The following is a 20,131-nucleotide window of genomic DNA, read 5'->3' as shown; positions in this document are numbered from 1 at the left end:
ATATTACTAGTAGGTCCCTATGAATCCCTTGATCACATGATACCAAGATGCGATGATGCCATGATGGTGATGAATATGATGAATCTAAAATCAGATATCTTCACATTTTTTATGTGTGATTTCTATCCCTTTTCAACAACACTGTGAATTCTTTATTATTATTATTATTATTATTATTATTATTATTATTTATTCGGCTTTCAATCATAGATATATTACATTTTTCGAAATCAGAACATACACTGGAGTGGAATTCTTGTGCATGCTGTAGTAAAAAAAAAGATGATCACGACGATCGATGATTGTGGAAGGCCCTACAGATGACGACGATGAGAATATGAAGAGGTTGTTTGCAAAAACCGATAAGTCCATTTTTGAAGATTTTGAAGTACGGTCTCTATCATAAAGTACAAAATAATACCTTTAAAATGATATGTTGGTCACTACATATAAAGGTACATTTTGAAGTTATGGTCAAAAGAAGCAAATATTTTCTTATTATTCTCTTTATTTTTCTTGACCTTTAATCGCAAATATCTCCGTTTGGCAAATATTGACTTATCGGTTTTTGCAAACAAACTCTTCATATCATTCAAAATAGGCCTATGTAATGAAAGTGGCAATAAGATAATGTAGACAGTAATAATGATAATGATATAAAATAATGATAATAACAATAACGGTCAAAGTGTGTACAATGATATCATTGTCATCGCCACAAAAAAAAAAAAAAATCTTCTCATTAACCCACTTGTACATAAAACTACTTTTCATGCATTTGTTCTTACACATGTCGCATGATCCTGACGAAAATTACTTTCATATTATATTGTGATCTAGCCTCGGAGAGTCAATACAATATACAACTATTTTTTTTTCAGTTCTGTCGCATATCAAAAAAAAGTAACAGTAATAAAATGCTTCTATCTTTTAGTTTGTCAAAGAGTATATGGATAAATGAATTGTTGGCTGTCGGTTGTAAGTTTCGCGTGTAAGATTTTACACAAAGGGGATAGGCACCTACCCCATGCGGTGCGAATCAGTCAAGTGCACATAGATCCTAATCATCATTTTACTACAGGTAGGACTACTATTCAGGTGTGAGTTTCTTCAATTTTTCTCCCTCTACAAATCAATTTTTTTTAAAGATCACATCTGCTGATAATAATGTAGATTAACAATTTGTAATTTACAGATCGGCAGTTGCGATCTTAACAAATTCACTTGTAGAGGGAGACAAATATTGAAGAAACTCACACCTGAACCTTCACCCCTCTGAATAATATCTTTCTTGCATGTACTATCATTTAATATTAAATTATATCAAAAATAAAAATCCAACTGTATTTTGTGGGAGTACTTGCATTGAGGACATTTCATCATGTTCTGACGGGTATGAGCCACATATATAGAGATGATGTAATAGGCTACACTCTGCATAAAAACATTAACATTTTTCATCAATTCAGATTTCTCAGATGTCTGTAACAAAAACTAATGAATGATGCATATCAGATCATATAAAAATCTATACTCCTTTAAATAGCCTGTTAGGGTAACATATAACTCAATTTTATGCATGAATGACAACATCCGTTTTCTCTGTCAAGGCTGAAAAGAAAAAAAAATCTGCCATTGAAGTGTTAACGCACTTTCACGTAACAATGGAAACAAAATAACGGTATAGAACAATTTAGCCTCATCTTTGAATGAGTTATCAGAGACATAGCTGACTAACTTCATGAATGAGCCTGCACACACTCACACACTCTCTCTTTCTCCCCCCCCCCATTGATATATGCAAGGGGGGGGGGTCGGGAGGGTCGTACGAACCCCCCCCCCCAAATTTTCAAAAGGTCCACTTTTTGTAAAAGGCATTTTTGTTTTTTTGAGGGCTTTTTACTCTATATACAACAGGAAAAAAAAAGTGACCAGGTGGTGTTCTAGCAAATTGTCAAAGACCTCGTAAATTTCGTAACTTAGTTTTAATATGCCATACCTTATTTCTAAGCCGCACTGCCATGCCGAAAAAGTCACTTTTGTATGCACCAAATGGCCCCATTTTAAGATGTGAAATTCAAAAACTCCCTACCGTGGGAGGGGGGACACCCCCCTCCCACACCCTCCCCCCGCTCGGTCGCTCCGCTCCCTCGCAAAGGTAAAGGTCCAGAAATTTTGATTACGACCCTTAGAAAAAAAAATCCTGGATACACCCATGCCCCCCCCTCTCTCTCTCTCTCTCTTTCCCCGCAAAAGAAAAAAGAGAAAATTGATGCTGCACCGACCGATGCTATAGTGGCCCAACAAGATATTGACTTTAAAGAGAAACAGAAAGAAAAACCTGCATAAAAGAAAGAAAGATGCTGGCTATAAGGAATAATATTCTTCTTAATAACAATTTTCATTTCAAGTGAAATGAACCATCAAAACTTTTATCATGCTCTGTTTTACTTTTCTTCGTAAGTATTTAGGGTTGAATTTTACTTTGCCTAGCTTTTTGGCATTTTTGTTCAATTTGGCCTTTTTTTTTTTTGCACATTGGAATGAAGGAATGTGTTTTCGCTGACTGAAAGTGTTAAGTTTCACTTTGTATTTGCATGTACCTACCATGTTAGAAGACGATCGAATGTCCTTTACTTGGAGTGATTTCATTATGTACTATCTATTGACATGTATTAAAATCTTATATTGTATAAGATATATAAGCATGTAAATGTGTTTAGTTATTGGGTCTCTTTTTTGTGTGTTTTTGTTTTTTTTCTTGCATGTGCTCTTGGGGTTTTTTTTTTTCTTCTTCTTCTTTTCTGAGTGTGTTCATCTCTCCGGTGCGAATACAGGACTGTACTAACATGGACCCTACCATCATTTTCCGGGGTAGTGCTCGCTCATGCATGATTTATGGGTTTTGGGCAATCACCCACTGGACAATTTCCCCAGACCCTGAATTCCCTTGACCCTAACCCTAATTCTGAACCTAATCCTAAACCCTATTAAACCAAAACTCTAACCCGGCCTAAAAGGGCCTAAACCTGACTCAGTCAGTCCCTAACCCTAATCTCTGTCTTCCACCTCCCTAAGCTCTAACCTTATCACTAACCAGTATCTAGCCTGGGGCAATCCTCCGGGGTAATTGCCCTCATACGGCGATTGATCTACTAGTACATAGTATGCCAAACATCCAGTACTAGTAAACGAAAAGTTGATTGATTGACACCTGCTGTGATGGCAGAGCGGTTACCGGTAGAGGCTCTGTGTGCAAGCGCAATGAGTGCTGCTATACAGTTTGTATCGTGGTCCGCGCGCATTGCACTAGGACCACTGGGTCAGCAGGTGGAGCGTCATCCGATATCCGCGCCGGTTGAGTTTGTACACTAAAAATCCTATCTACGCAGCTCCCCTGGCCCAGCTAGTGAATCCCCGTAATATATTGTAAGCGAAGTGACGGTGAAGTCGGAACAAACAAAAGGAACTTCTTTCGCAAGGACTCTACAGACTACAGCCAGCTAGAAGAAACCTGTACTTCCAGAATTCCGTAGGTAGGTGCTAGATATTCATTACGCTGTTTCTGCCAGCTGAGGTGGTAATGACATGTTTCCCCGAAAATTATGGGTGAGCCCGAAATCCTTGGCTGTCTTCTTCGGTATGTGGGTACACTGCAAGCTGCAGGGCCTACTGCAGTACAGCCCGACCAGCAGACCGCCGTGCGAAGCACGACAGGGCCAGGGCTGTGCACAGCTGGCGCTGTGTCAGGGTGTATGAGCACCGTGGTGTATGTAGAATACCCCACTTGACTTTGTCTAACGCCTAACTAGGTCTAACAATTGGTTGCATATAACATAACATACCTTGCAAGTGGGGGTAAAGTTGCTTACATTCATTTTCATTTTAATTATTAATAAGGTGATCCGTGAATTATTCACCTTCTGCCTCTTTACAACTAACGTTACAAACAAGTACATTTTGTGGATCTATTCCTACACGAGCTACGTCACAATTTAAATTTTTAATAGATGTGATTGTCCAGACTATGTCCTCTGGGGCTATCCTGAGTTTTAGGGGTCTAAATTATTTTGGGCTTCTGGATATACATTTAAAAAAAAAATTGCCAAGAGGTTCTAACGAATAGATTTAAGTGATTGCAGACATGATGAACTGAACTCTAACTTTTGTCGGTGACTTTGTTTGAACTTTTTGCTTCAGGGACAGGGCAAAGCAGGCTTTGCAAAGCCTGTTGTTTGAGAATAGCACTTAGCCTTTTTTTGTAGTCGCTGAGTCTGCTGTGAACTTTAACTGACAAGTATGTCTAATTCCGCAAAAAAAAATCTCATTTATAGTAATGAAATTTGCTGGGTCAGTTTTTTGCTTCTTAGACAGACACCATTGATACATACGCCATTGCATTGCGACGGTTTCCACCGTTCTGGCTGAAACGCAACTTTGACCCAGTTCCCCCCGCATAAAAATGGTTAAATTTATTATTATTTTTTCCAGCTTGGTTTTCAAACCAATCTGGAAAAAAAAATATATACAGGATTGATCAGCAGACATTTTGACTCACCTCTTCCACTGTTTCCTCCTGTTTTCTGGTTGTTTCCTCCACTTCTTTGCAGCGCTCCCCAATTCATTGCCGCCTTCGTTTGAAAAATGACTGCACGAACGTCTATGGCATACCGGGTACCAAATGCTCATTCACAATATTACGAAGTTAAATTTAGTGCTCAAACAACTTACTAGTACTTTAGTCAATAAACGTAAGTGTACCGATTTTATGGAGCATTTGGCTTGCCATAGACGTTCGTGCAGTCATTTTTCAAACGAAGGCAGCGATGAATTGGGGAGCGCTGCAAAGAAGTGGAGGAAACAACCAAAAAACAGGAGGAAACAGTGGAAGAGGTGAGTCAAGAAAATGTTTACTGATTAATCCTGTATATATTTTTTCCAGATTGGTTTGAAAACCAAGCTGGAAAAAATAATAATAACCATTTTTATGCGGGGGGAACTGGGTCGAAGTTGCGTTTCAGCCAGAACGGTAGAAACCGTTGCAATGGCGTATGTATCAATGATGTCTGTCTAAGAAGCAAAAAACTGACCCAGCAAATGTCATTACTATAAATGAGAAGATTTTCGCGGAATTACACATACTTGTCGGTCAACTGTGAACTACAACATATGATGGTTTATCACTCGGGGTCTCGGCTGGCACTTTTAGCAGGCAGTTTGGAAAATTTACCAGCTGTACGAAAATAAAGGAAAATGTGTTGTCCAGCCCAGGGTCTACTGACTGTCTAGATTATTCATTGTAACAATACATACAATGTAATGTTTAAAAGAGCTCAGAGTCATTGGTAATCATGGTATAAACAGATAGATCTACTGAGTAGGCCTACTGTACATCATACATGTAAAAGTGGATATCAGTCCGGGAAACGCACTCACAAGGCCTGCTCCCCTGTACAAGCACTCCTCTGCCTCACGAGGCCTGCCGAGAGCCTCATGAGGCTTCCGGGGAGAGAGTTCACTTTTTATTCATCTCACATCTGACATATAGATTGTCGCAACTTTGCACGGTGATTTTTTGTTACACACACATGTCCACTATCCATGATCAAAAGAAGAAAAAAATTCTGTCTGTTTTTTTTTTTTTTTACAAAAATTGAGTTTTAATCAACCGATGCACGGCGACCCATATTGTGCCATTCGCCTGTACAGTGACGGGGCATTCAACTGCACATTACTTGAATATGAGACCGTTCTGAAGCAAACAATTTTCACACAACAATAGATATAATGTACTCTTAAATGAATCCCACAAGAATTGGAACAATCATCCCCCAGCATTCCCACTGATTCCCACTGATCTGTTACTAGCCATCCCCTTTAAGCATGTTTCACAGCTGCTGCACAATCACTGAAATGCAGTCAATTATCAATCTTTTAAGCATGTTAAGATTGTCAAAAGAGTTGTGAAACTATCTGATCAGTACAAAATACTGAACATTTAAAATGCACATTTTGCTTCATTGATAGGTCTACACAGCTGCTCGTGTGCAGTTAAATCTGACCAGTTTTCTGGTCAGAAGCGTACTTGTGGCGTACAACATTGTAAATGGATGTAACTACACAGCCATGATCTACATCGGGAGGTTCCTGAATGTGTATACCATTGGAGGGTTTGGGGTCCTCCTGGCACTTCTGGTCCAGTTCCAGCTTGTCAGCACCTCATCACCATGGTTATACCTGGGTGTGGCATTCGTGGGTTTCTTCCTCGGGTGCTCTCTGATCCTCTTCTCCGGGAAGATCACCAAACCAGCCACCGTGCAGCAGCCTCCACCAGCGTTCAATACCCTGGTAACCAAAATCATGGTGAGTCACTTGTCTGCAGTGATCTTCATACAAGTTGTATATCTCAGGTCATCAGTGTGTTGGTTGGTTGTCAGGATGGCATATTGTCATACAAAACATGACATACTGATACAACTGTACAACATTTAGAGTACTGCAGAACTTTGCTGTGCAAATGCTGGCCATTTGCATTTTGTTTTCTTTTCTCTTTACTTACCCTTCTCAGGCTTGTAGATTATCAGTTTGGCATTCTTGAGTTAGAAGCTCAGCTGTGAAAATGTTGGACATAATTAGAGTCAGTTACCATTTGAAACAATGAATGCTGCTTAATCCTCAGAGAGATTACTTTCTGGCCCCTTTCTCTGTGCTATATAATCTCTTCTCACCCTGTGATTGTCAACCTACGGCTATAGTAAAACAACTAAGATTAAGAATGACGTGTGATGTAATTTCAGCAAGTATGAACATGATAACGAGGCATCTTGTGTGTGATTTTGTGAGTGTGTTAGTATGTAGGTTTGTTTTTTAAAGGAATGAGATCAAACTACCTTGATAAAATCCTTGTTTGAAGTGTTTCATTGCTTGATGTAACAACCATGTCTCAGCTGTGACTTGTAGGCATTTCGAAAGAGACAGGCAAAGCGATAAACATCTCTTGACTATACCTCATGGATCTTTGAGAGACATTCTACATTGTAGTCAGTGATGAAATTCTTAACCCATGTTCTTGACAGGAAGTGAAAGCACGACGAAGAAGACGAGGAAGGAGAGTTGTCATCTCACGTAACCTTGACAACGCACTCAAAGAAGGTGAGATCACTTGAGCCAGGCTAAATTCAATCCAAGCCCACTGCAAGGCCATGCATGGCCTTTTATACCCATCTAAGGCTGTCTTTCTCAACTTTCCCATGTCTGAAAAGCATTTCAATACCCATTATCAAAACATGTTTGCAAAACTCCTTTTCGATCACGTTTCTCGAGTTGTTGCATTTATCAACTCTGTCATGAGTAGATTGGGAGGCCTTATCACTGCACAGCTCCATTGTGCAGTTTGACCCAAGGAGCAGAGATGTGTAGTTGGCAGTGGTTGACATGGGCAGGTCCAAGCTATCATCATGTTTCAAAACAACTTTGCGTTTATCAACTCCAGAGAAATGTGTTCTGGCTCAGACTCATTTGTGATCACACTTTTTTTGGCATTTCAGAAACGTGTTTCCAACCCCTTAATCAAAACAACTTTGCGTTTCAAACAGTCCAAAATTCAGGTTGAAAGTTTTTTGGAAACTTAAAGTCTGTGCGAGAACTGAGTTGATGAATGTAGCCTGATTGGCCTCAAGCCACTCAGGAATCACTGTTTGGCCTTGGAACATCTTTAATGCACTTATTAGAGCTTTTTATCATGGATTGCCTTTAAAATCCTTGATGGCCTGAACAGCTTGTTTCTATATCAAAAGAGCTGCACTGCGTGGCAAGAATGAGCTTTTCTATACATTTGAGCTAATTTCTTGTTCGATTCTGTAGTCATTTGCAAATTGTAGCTCCATTTTATGTTTCTCTTTCACTGATGAATATGTGTTGTTTGCCCCAATGTGCATGGTGCACTGGTACTGTACCTATCCCTTTGGGTGTTGAAATGTGATGTGCAAGTTAATTATTATCAATACTTACTATTTAGCATTAATTGTAGCGATGTTTATCAGAGTTGTATGTGCATTTTGTAAATAGTTAAAATTAGGATCTGGTGCCTTGACTATAAATTCTTTGTCAGATATTAGCTTCACTCCAGTGTAGTGACACATGTACATGCCTATACATTAAATGGTATCTGTGATAAGATTTGATGAGAATAACAATTCTAATGTTAACACCAAAGCCAATGTGTGATGAAAGAAACTTTATTGACAAATTCAAACTCATGTTTGGCATGATGATGTAGCAGACAATGGTCATACTGAATATACGAACATGTAATTTTAATTAAAAAAGAATTGCACAGTGATACAGTGTACATTTTTTTTTTAAATATGACTTGCCATTAACAGTTGTTTCAAGCCGTATGGCGACTTCAAGTGTGTACATGATACTAAATGGAAACTGGTGTTTTCATGATTTTATCCTATGTAAACTCACTCGTTCTTACACAGAAGAATGTATGTGTTTTCATGTTAAAACTCCACAAGTTTCCAGATTACAGTATCCGTTACCTCAGCAATATTAGATTACATGAGGGTCTCTCAGAAAATTTGTAACTTCATACTCATTTGTATAAGTCTTTGAAAGAGTGGCATGTCAAGCCCAATAACTTTACAAAGGATAAAGTTTGCATGTGAAAAAAATAACAAAAAATGAACAAAGCTTGCTTGACCTAGGAATGACCTACAAGTTTGTAGCTATGTAGCCAATTTGATGCAGCTACATGCATGAGCACAAGGGGCTAGTACAGGAAGAACAGTAGGGCAAAAGAATTCATAAACTAGAAAACCTGATTTAAACCAGTCTAGAGTGTAAGTTTATATTGAATAATCTTGACAGGGAAAAAGCAAACAAACACATGATCGTGCTGTAAACTCTATTTGTTGAATTTTCTAAGACTGCAAGTAACTGGCCGTTCAAGGACAGACCACATTTGAGAAATCTAGTCTGTATGGCAGACTGACGATACAGTTAAAGATCAACCAGCAGTGAGACTCAATGGAACCAAGCAAAATTCATTGTTCAGTGGGCACAGCGTCTATTGTCATGCACTGAGCTTTTGTCAGGAAAGGGTTCAGCAGTCCCTTTGTTCGTCCCAAACTTTGAGCACACAATGGCCCTGTTAGGGATCTTGGCCTCAGCACACATGGTAAAATGTAAACAGTTCTCTCTCGGGCAAATTGTGCACAGGGCATCACTGGTGTGCAAAAGTAGTTCAAGGTTCTGTGTTACTTGTTATGTATGAACACTTTGTGAAGCAAGTACATAGCTTTCACAGTATGCGTACAGTTGTAGTTCATATACAACTATGGATGTCCATACAACATAGGCATATACTGTATGTGAATCCTTAAAAGTTCGCCGTTAAGAAGTTATTTCATGCACTTTGTGAACTTGTAGTGAACTTGTGACCAATGACAAAAATCTCATATACCGGGTAGTGTCTCTTACACAACTCTATATGACTTAATTGCCATCAGTCAGCAAGTGCATTTAATGCAAAGTTGTAATTACCTCCGCCAAGGAGGGAGGTTATGTTTTCATTACCGTTGGTTTGTTTGTTCGTTCGTTCGTTAGTTAGTTTGTTCGTTTGTCCGTGTGCAAAATAACTCAAAAAATAGTTAACGGATTGGGATGAAACTTGCTGGAAAGGTTTAGAATGACACAAGTAATAAACGATTAACTTTTGGTAGTGATCCGACAATTTTGGGGGAATCCATGAAGGATTTTTGATATTTTGGCAGGTAGGGTCGATGAACTTGGGAGTTCAGGCTGCGCGTATTTGAGGTTTGCATGCGCGCACTAAAGCGTGTGCTCTACATTGTAGTTCTGCTAGGGCAAGGCGCGCTGTGCAGCTGAGGGTTTATGACGTAACAAAGGCTTCTATATTGGGAAATTGGGCGGCTTTCAGCACACAATGCAGTACGTATGGGTGGAAATCACTGATCTCTGTGGAAGAACAAGATCAGTGCGAGTGGAAATGGGCTGCATGCTTGGCGGAGGTCTGCGCTCTCAGAGGGCTTCTCTAGTTATTGTTTTCAATGACTATATAATGTGTCCTCTGTTTAGGAAAAGATATACATGGAAATGAAGTTCTAATCTTAAGCAGTCTTGATGAAGCAGAAGCAATTAATGAACATGTTTGATGAAAAAAAAAATATGAGTGAAATGAGCCATGTTTTCAAATGAAAGATATTTGTTCATATCAAATTATACTCGCCAGATCAAGACATTCATTGTGTAATTTCGTTAATGGGATGCCATTTTGATTAACTGCATTAAAAAAAAAAGATAAAGATTCATGACTTTCTCAATAACATTATTCTATAAATGGTTCCTTTTTGTTGTTTATCTCACTATGCAAATTGCTTCATTAGTATCAGTTAAGATAGTATTTGTTCAAGGTTCTTATACATGTATATTGACAGGTAGGCTTTTTTTTAGTTTTTTTTTTTTTACAATGTACATGTATGTCCTGTCATTCTGCTGTTCAACTTTTGCTCTGTCTGTGTTTCTGTCACCTTAGCCTTGTCACCAGCTGTTTGTACCATGATATAAATTCACAGCTACCAATCTAGTTATGACAAGATTATAAAGTTTGTGGGGAAAATCCCCCAGGACATTATGGTTTTATGCTCCTTATCCCCCCTACATTGGTCTAACATCACCCCTTTCTATATCTCCCTTTCTCAGTGTTTGATCTGGTTGTGAGAGACTATGTCATGTACTGGTACAACACTCTAGGACAAGATGGGAAAATATTCGCAGAAGCCTTGGAGTAAGTCTACATTTCTACCATTTATTCAACCTGTACTGTGAGGTCAGAAAAGAGATTCCAAATTTGATCACGTACAACAGTTGAGACAATGACAACAGGATGCATTCTGTATTGTATGCCGGTGGTAAATAGTATGATCCAAGAAATGTGCTCTGTCAGTTTGCTCTTGAAAAGATCAATGTTACTTCAAATCTCTTTGAAAAAAAATCTGTCAATATGAATAGTTCATTTCAGTGCAGTTTAAGGAGGAGAAATCAATTGAGATCCGCATTCCCCCTTCTTTATACATGCACTACAAATTCAGAGGAGTTGTTTCAGAATGATACCACTATATAACTCTGCTCAGCAAGTTATGATCATTATTGTACAAGTCTCAATTAAACAAAATTGTCTGTTTGCTGTCAATATTGTCTCTTTGCTGTCAATATTGTCTCTTTTTAATCATTGTTGATACAGATTTGATGAGCTCTGTTTTCTAACTGCTTTTATAAAAGTAAAAAAAGAACAAAACAAATACAGATCTGAAATTCTCCATGATATGTGCATTTTTGGGGAAAATAGACTAAAGAAGTTACTTATAGTTACTGTCACTGCAGCTGCAAGAATGTAAAGGATTTTATAATCTTCCTTTTCTTTATCCAGAACCGATTTTTGGGAGGTTGTTCATAACCTATCCCTGAGGTTGAAGCGAATAGACATGGTAAGAAACCCTTTTTGAAACATGTTTCTTTCATGTCTTCTTCTGCAATGGATTATCAAAATGGAGAAGATAAGCATTTCCACTATTAGACAGAGATGTCCATTACAATAATATCAGAACAATAGAACAGTGTAATGTAGAACGACATACTTTAACACAAATTTTATAAAAATAGTGAATATGGTTTTATGTGCTTTGAACTGTGCATTAAAGTTATCTTGATTTTTATGCATTACGTTGGTGTGAGATTATGTTTGAAGCAAAAATTTTATGCTGGATAGAAAAAAAGATATAATAATAATAAAGGACATTTATATTGCGCAGCTACTATGATAATATACTCTACTGCGCATTACAAAATGACATGCATACAAGAAATTCAAACAGAAAATACATTGCTTCAAGAGATGACTTTTTAACCTGGCCTTAAACTCATTAATTGTACAATGTAACTGCTTGTCTTACAAACAAAGGGAGATTATTCCATAATTTTGGTGCAGCGTACAAAAATGCCCTGTCACCAAGAGTAACTTTTGATTTCCCCAATCAATGGATATTTCAATAATGTTTGATCCCGTGAACTTCGAAGATGATAAAATATTTAAAATGATGTTTTTAACTCTACAAGTTCCTGTATGTACACTGGTGCTGTACCATGAATAGCTTTATACACAATTAGCAGAGTTTTAAATATGATTCTCTGCTTTACAGGCAACCGATGTAATGCACGTAGTAATGGACGACAATACCTTGATCATCACAGATAATACATCATAGTTTTCAAGTTAAGATCAATTTGTGCAGTGCACATGATAGATAGGTAGCATTCTTCTCCCTCTAACACTAGAACATAATAATGCTGAAAGATATCCATAGAAAAGTTAAGAGAAAGGTAATTTATTTGTACATGTATCATCATTTACAAGTAAATTGATATGAAATGCTGGATTTTTGCCAAATAATATCTCTAGATGACATGACAAGGGATTTTAGAAGATAATAGATGTTACCCGCTATCCTGAAGAATAACTGTGTATTTCATCTCCAAAATGTATTGACGGACTGAGTAGATTCAGTTCAGGAATTTTGCCTATAGCAGTTGTATGTGCAAAATGGTGACATGTGTACGTTTGTGTGTGACCCCTGGATTTTATGTCACTGAAAGTTTTACTGCAAGATTTATGTCTTTCGTCAAATCGCTTTGATTACTGTTGTAACTTGAATTCACAGGTTCGCTTCCTTTCAAGTGATGTCGTCTATAAAGTGTGTGATCATTTCCAGAAGTTGAGAGAAACCAGTGTAAGGTATGCACTATTAATGTAAAATCATGCTTTCATAAAACTCACTGCATGATATGCTGTCAATGCGAAAGCTGTTTGTAGTGGGCATTGTATCACCAAACCACATGCTTTTTGGTTATTGAATATAAAATTTGAATGGTTCTGAGTCCAATACATGTATTTTTAAGGTGTCATTGTGAACTCTTGAAAGCCTTAATTCAAGTTTATTGTACACATTGCTGCATCACTGTGCTCTCTTTTGATCAACAATGGCTATACAAAATGACATGTATAAGAACAAATACATTCAGAATGAACATAGAGCCCAAATTTGATGAAGTGTTACATGTTATCCTACACCTAGCACCACAAAGCATTTATATAAATACATGGTTTACATACAATGTATATGACTGCGCCTGAATCACCTGTAGCTTCGTGTAGAGCAGTGAGTCTTTACAATTTCATTGTCTTTATCTTTTTCTTCGCATGCTTTACTGGAAGCAGATTTCAGTTCTTTTGTTATCATGGACAATGTGTTTTTAGTCTGGAGACATTTTTATTATAACTATTGTTCTCATTTTGTATATTTAACAATACATAATATCGATTTTACTGATTACAATTTTTACAGTGGTTGTTTCCATCCCTAACACACATGTTAGAACTATTTTAAAGCACTAATGCTGGGTTTTTGTTTCATCTGCAAATGGTAAATTATGCCTTTAATGTAACCTCAACTACCACAATTGATGCTGAACTTTCTAATGATTGAAGTGACCTGTAATCCCTCTCAAACCTCTCTGGATTCTGCCTCTTCAATCTCGTAGAGAGGGGGAGGAACCAAAAATCTTCTACCTCCACCCCTCACTGGCCAGTGAGGAGGCAGAGATGGGGTTCCTACGGGAGGCGGTGGAGGTTCTCCTGGTGTTACTCCTCCCAGAGAGGATTGCTGGATGCGAGACGGCCAGGCAGCTACTCAGAGAGATCGCCACATGTCAAGGTAATCATCAAGTCATGATTTAAGTGGCTTTCATTCATTTTCACATTTTCTCTCTCTGTAAATATGAAAAATAACTCTGTGCTGTTTTCTCCATCAAATTATTGACAGTGCATATATCATTTATATTTGAGTCATATTTCATATATATGAGTTAAAATCTACTTGAAATGGAACAATCACCATCAGTGGCTGTTTGTTATCTTTTGTTTGTTTTGATCAAGAAGATTCGTGGATGTCAGGAAAATAACCCTAGTTTTAGTTTGAAATTTTGAAGGAAGTTTCACAAGAAGTTAGAGATCTTTCTGATCGTGGCTATTGATGGTCCTCTAACCCCTATCTCTCTCGGTGCAGTCATCAAACCAGCTGTGGACATGCTATGCAGCCCTCACTTCATCAACGCCACGTTCCTCATGCACCTAGAGAAGACTGAGAAGCTAGTGGAGAGGAGCAAGCGTCGCTACGCCTTCGCCGCCACCTACGAGGAGTTCATCAAGCTTATCAACGCCACCAATGACGTGGACGAACTCCTGCAGATCAGGTGGGATCTCAAATTATGATGATGTTCCATCTAATCTTGGAACATCAGTTTCAGAGGAAGCTGTTGAATCTTGGCATTTGTTGAGATGAGTCTGTAAAACTGATTGATTGGGGAGAAATTTTCGCTTCACTTTCCTGCTAATCCATAACTTGCAAACACTGTGTTCGTGCAAGTAATTCTTTCAAAATTCAGGAAAAATAATCATTCAAGAAGTCTAGAAAAGTAATCATTCCAAAAGTCCAGAAAAAAAGAAATCCTTCTAAAAGTTCGAAAAAGTATCATTGGTAATCTGTCCAAAGGTCAAAAAGAAAAAACATATGTGCAATAAAATGTTATTAAAACCAAAAGTGTCAGATAATATCGGTATAGTGTTCATACATCTCATGAACCTAAAATGTCAGTGAAACCAGTTGTACATACATGAAGTAGCAAAAAAAATCAAACAGAGAGCTAAATGTTTACAATGACATCTATCTACCGTTCTTACATCTCTAGACAGCATTGCATCTGATCTCTTTTTTAAAATCATTTCCATATTTCTGGTTGTCACCATGAGATTTGGTTGGTAGATCTAAATCTTCAACTTCATCAAATTCACTGGCACAGACAGAAGTGTTCAGGAAGTCACATACAGTCGTAGGAATGAGAGGGGAATGAACAATGATGTTATGGGTGATTAGGCCTGCACAAAGCCATACAGGCTACCTACAAAACTTCTGATAATCCCTGCTAGGCTGGGTGTGTGTGTGTGTATGTGTTGTTGTTGTGAGTGGGTGTAGGAGGGGGTGTCCTTGGGAGGGACTTATCTCATTCATAATGGGGGCTGAATACACTATTCCCATATAAAGGGAAGAGAAGGGAAAACCCCTTTACAAAGCAGGGAGCTTTAGATTTTAGACGCGCGGACGTTCAAAGGGGAAAAAAAAAAATGTTCTGATCGTGCGCAGAAGTGCGGGTCAAGTTGACGCACGCTTCTGCGCACGCTCAGAACATGTTTTTTCCCCTTTGAACGTCCGCGCGTCTAAACTCTAAAGCTCCCTATTATGGTAGGGATGAGGAATGATGAAGAAAAAATGACTTTATAGATTATGGCTCGGCACATTCAGAGATGAATACTGTACACTTATGCCGAATATTTCGCAAGGTTTTTATTTTCACGAATTTCGCAAGTCAGGTGCTATTCGCCAAATTAAAGACACGCGAAAATATTGACTCTGATCTCGTTGTGAATGTGACATATGCGTGTACATTTCTCTGTTCAGTACAGGACTCCACGATCGCGAATTTAACCACTCGCGAAATTGTCAGGAATTCCAAATTAGTGAAAATTTAGACTCGTGAAATATATGCCATATACCGTACAAGATTGAATTACTTTCCCTGCCACACAAGCTACCAAAATACTCATTTTGTGTGACCCCCCCCCCCTTTATTGATATACAGTGGAAACTCGATATAACGAGATGGTCGGGACCGAGTCATTTTCCTCGTTATAGCCGATATCTCGTTATATCAGTAGGCATAAAAGAAGGCATGAAATAAAGACATTAATTTGCACATGTGGGACTACCCATTATATTTCAATCAATACTGATAACTTGATATTGTGTGTGAGGGAATTACTCACCTTTATGGGTAAGAAGATGTTTTTCGCCAAGGAAATCCAATATCAAGAATGTGTTTCTTATCAATTGTAGATGTTTGAATTTGTAAATTTATATAGCTTGCGATTGTATCAAGATCGTCTGTGGATTGGTATGTGGTTATCGTATGGGTGTGTGTTGTGTGGAAAGCTTGAATATGGTCTGCACAATGCTGTGTGTGTATGTGACACATTCTGTATGTACATTATGACTGCGTGTGTGTGAAGACGGGGAATTCCCTAAGTAGAAGGCCAATCACAGAGACTCCAACCCAAAGTACCTTCTGATCTGGAGATTCTCCCGACTGAAACCCCGAGCAAATGGGAGACTCGATCAAAGTTGATGTGTGCGAAGCGCGAAATTCCCAGGGTTCTAGATGCTCTCTGGTGCTATCTAAGGCTTATTTTTTCAACATACGACAGAAATATGCAAGAAATCCTTTCCAACGGGAGACAAAGAGCCAGGGCGGGAGAAATTAAATCTCAAACGGGAGAACGGGAGATTTTGCAAAAATGGGTTTTCGGCGGGAGATCTCCCGTCGAAAACGGGAGAGTTGGAGTCTCTGCAATCACAGCATCAGATTGCCTCACACCTACTAAACGTCATGATGATGTCATATATGGCCGTCCCACCACATTTTCTGCATGTATCAGTGTGCGTGCACACACACACTTCACACGTACAACATGCAGAGCTAGCTGGAGAGCACTGAAGAAAATGATTATGTGTGTACAAGACAGTTTTTGGCGCATCAAGCTTTACAATCTCGGAAGATGATAGCACAGGCGAAGTAAAGCTTTACCGAAGGCATTTTGCTTTACCTCGCTATAGCAGGTTTGATTTACTATGTTTTTCTTTGTTTGGAAGTCACAAAATTTATCTCGTTATAGCAGTTATTTCGTTATAGCCGATCTCGCTATAAGAGTAGCATTTTACATAGACTTGTGTGGAAGGAAATTTGGGACTGAGAAAATTTCCTCGTTATAACCGATATCTCGTTATAGCAGTGTTCGTTATACCGAGTTTCCCCTGTAGTTTGTCACGGCCATTTCATGGCATTTCGGTGAGATAACCTTCTCCTTGGTATCAATTCTCCTCAGAGTATTTTGATTCTCTGTCTGTCTCTCTCTTGTATATAAAAAAAAACCTGACTAAAATGTATGAAGAAGCAGTGAATGTCCTTCTGCCAGTTCTCCAGGGTGTAGTATGTTTACAGGCTTGCTTTTATTTGGAAGTGTTTGGGGGAAAGGGAGTAAAAGAAGCACAATTATGTCAGCATTACAGGGTCTTCTTTTCACAGTACAATTCGGCAGTTTGTAAAATTGATAACAAAGACGACTGCTAAATACAGATTTAGGGATGGCAAAAGCATTAATGTGGAATTTCACCTTGAAGAACAGTTGTTTAGAAGTAATTCCAGTCTGCTGAGCAGAGATTTGTGAAAAACAGACTTGTTTCTAAAAAAATGAAATGACAGAAATTTCATGCATCAAACAGATGATGTATGCTATGTACTATTAATGTGTGTTTGAGTATCTGTATTTCTCCACACCATCCTTAGCAACATACTTCCTTCTGTCTGATTTCAAAAGTTTTAGTTGTTTATCAAGTAGTGGAGGGGAGATTAGTCTAATAAAAAAAATAACAAGAAGATGTTGCAATCAGCCCATTCACCAACATTTGTCTTTGTTGTAATCCAGCAGTTTTTCTTGCCCATTTTCCCACCTAAGATGCTATATTTTGCAAATATTGGATGGCTGTTGTTATTCAAGTTTGTGGCCTTTTCACTTTTCATTCATGGCTCGTGCACACAAGCTAGTCTGGAATGTATTGTAATGGTTTTCCTTTCTTTGGTCCTCAATTTCTATCTACATGAAAGTTATGTCCACTTTGAGAATGCAATTAAGATATTGACCATTTTGTTACATTTTCTTTTTTCTAGATATCACATTCTAACAGAGATCATGCATGCAACTGTGATAGAGGATTTCAAGCAGTCTAGAGGAACACTGGAGGGTGAGAAGGGGAAGGCAAAAGGAAGCAAAAAAGGAGACTTGCTCAAGGGGCGCAACCTCAAGAGATACATCAATCAGGTACGTCAGTTTAAACTTCGACCACCGTGTGCACCATACTCCTTTTCAATGCACCTGACAGGATACCACTCGTGTATTGTGGCTTCAAATAGAGTGTAAATGACCACCTATTTGAGGCTTTGATGTAGAACCAGTGCATGACATATGGTAACTTTAGCCCGCAAGGTTTTCAAGTTTGACCACACTGTTTACACTCCGTCAATTCTCTGAAAAAAAAGAAAGAAATGAATACTTTATTTGACTTTGCATTTGGTCCACTAAACTCTAAACAAATATGACAAAAAATGATATAGTAGTGCGAGTGGACTGGAAATTATTGTTAAGGGCACCTCAGTATTGTGTGTTTCTTATGTACAGTATAAACGCGGTTCTGTGATTTCAAAGAAGGTGTTGTCTGAGGGGCAAGAATAAAGTAAGCGCATAGCCTCTAGCTGGCTCTAGTGCGCGGTATGCGTACAGCATATGCCTACCTGCCTGGCTGGACTGATTAAATCACACGCAATGATGGGATGTGGGATGTAATGCTTACGCGCTGGCCGTGCATACACAGTTTTTGCCCCTCAGCAAGTTGAACCATGGCTTGATGACATCACTGGAGCCTCGTCTATTATGTAGCATTGTTTCAAGGATAACAAAGAAAGTTCGTGTAGGGGTTTGTATGGAATGATTTATAGAAAATACTAGTAAATGTCTTGTGTTGTATGTTTTAAAATTTTGTTAAACACAGAGGTGGAAGTGAAGCAAGTGTTTGTGCCAGATGGTATGATACCAGACTTTCATGTAGCTATTTAAAAACTTGAGCTGTTATTACTTACATACTTTCAACAGTTTCTCTCCCCCTGTTTACAATAAAGTATCCTCAGCCACAGAAATTTATATGGAATTTGCACTGAAGTATTACTTTTTAAATGGCACTCGTGGCACTTTGGCACTTTTTTAAACAATGATAGGTGCATAATGGCGTGATGACAGTACTTCATGGAGCTGCTTCAAATCAAATTCATGACTACAATCATCATCATAGACTTTAGAATGCTTAGTTTTCTTATCATACTTCGTACAGTGCAATGTGGCCAAGGCACAGTGTGAGAAGCGACTGAAGCTCCTGGGCGGTCCTGACTACCAGTCCTACTACCGGGTGGGGTCCGGACAGGAGGAGTCCGGCCCCACCCAACGCCTCATGTCCCTGGATGAGATACTAGCAGAGAGTAAAAAGAAAGGATACTTTCTTCGTTTCCTCAAAGAGGAGGGCAAAGAGGATCTCCTGAAGTGAGTACAGTAGGATTCTTTTAGATTGATTCTTTTATTCATATTTTATACATAGCTCAAAATAGTGTCATGACAATGGATGTTAGCAGCTAGTAATTATTTGAAGAATTATGGGTCATGAAGTCACAGGGTTAAAGGTCAAGTGAAAATGCTCAAATTCCTGAATACTAGCTCTCTTAAATGATTTAGCCTTGCATCCTAATGAAACCTAGTTCCATGAAAGTAAACATTCAACACATTTGTGACAAACATGTCATTTCATTTTTTTTTGCCAAGTATGTGAAACTATTGTCTTACATTGTCATGATGCGCTTTAGACCTACATGTATTGGGAGAACCATGTGATATGGCAGAGTCATACCAGTAACCATAGTGACATTTCTAGTATTTCTTGGCTTTTGTCCTTTTTCTATCATTTAGCTTCTGGCAAGCAGTTGAAAGCTTGAAGACAAGTAAGAAGGTAAATTGGTTTTACTACTGTTACACTGTCATTGTTGTCTTTAGATGTTTCTGCAGCTACACATGTTCTTCAAATGAACTTCCATCATCTACAGATAAATTCTAGCAATAAGATATAACTCTATGGCATATTATCCTGTCTTTGGTAACATTCCATACATATTGTGTCTAGAGCTGTACTGTAACTGCTTAGGTAATTCATATCTCAAACATATGGTACCTCTTTAACTCTGGTTTTAAGAAATTGGAATTCATGCCTTTAATGGTACATTGTACAATTAAATGCCAGAGAAAGCTGCCAGCTATGTTCTTCACTATCCTTTTCTTTTCTTT

General features: G+C 38.4%; 1 protein-coding gene across 1 annotated transcript in view; it reads left to right on the top strand.

The window, feature by feature from the left end:
• Nucleotides 1-3,439: 3,439 nt before the first annotated feature.
• Nucleotides 3,440-20,131, top strand: part of LOC139745116 (sorting nexin-25-like) — a 36,964-nt gene continuing 20,272 nt past the window's right edge. Inside the window, exons 1-11 of the mRNA XM_071655536.1 lie at nucleotides 3,440-3,536; nucleotides 6,028-6,363; nucleotides 7,077-7,152; nucleotides 10,729-10,813; nucleotides 11,456-11,513; nucleotides 12,744-12,817; nucleotides 13,624-13,796; nucleotides 14,148-14,334; nucleotides 17,920-18,070; nucleotides 19,134-19,339; nucleotides 19,760-19,799. Coding sequence (XP_071511637.1) covers nucleotides 6,127-6,363; nucleotides 7,077-7,152; nucleotides 10,729-10,813; nucleotides 11,456-11,513; nucleotides 12,744-12,817; nucleotides 13,624-13,796; nucleotides 14,148-14,334; nucleotides 17,920-18,070; nucleotides 19,134-19,339; nucleotides 19,760-19,799 — 1,287 coding nt within the window. The 5' untranslated portion in view covers nucleotides 3,440-3,536; nucleotides 6,028-6,126. The remainder of the gene's footprint in view (nucleotides 3,537-6,027; nucleotides 6,364-7,076; nucleotides 7,153-10,728; nucleotides 10,814-11,455; nucleotides 11,514-12,743; nucleotides 12,818-13,623; nucleotides 13,797-14,147; nucleotides 14,335-17,919; nucleotides 18,071-19,133; nucleotides 19,340-19,759; nucleotides 19,800-20,131) is intronic.

Source organism: Diadema antillarum, unplaced genomic scaffold (assembly GCF_040938485.1).
Source record: "Diadema antillarum isolate AM-2024a unplaced genomic scaffold, OU_Dant_1.0 seq00001234_RagTag, whole genome shotgun sequence".
NCBI lineage: Eukaryota > Metazoa > Echinodermata > Echinoidea > Diadematoida > Diadematidae > Diadema > Diadema antillarum.
Note: the sequence above shows the minus strand (reverse complement) of the source record. Positions and strands in the feature narration are given on the sequence as shown.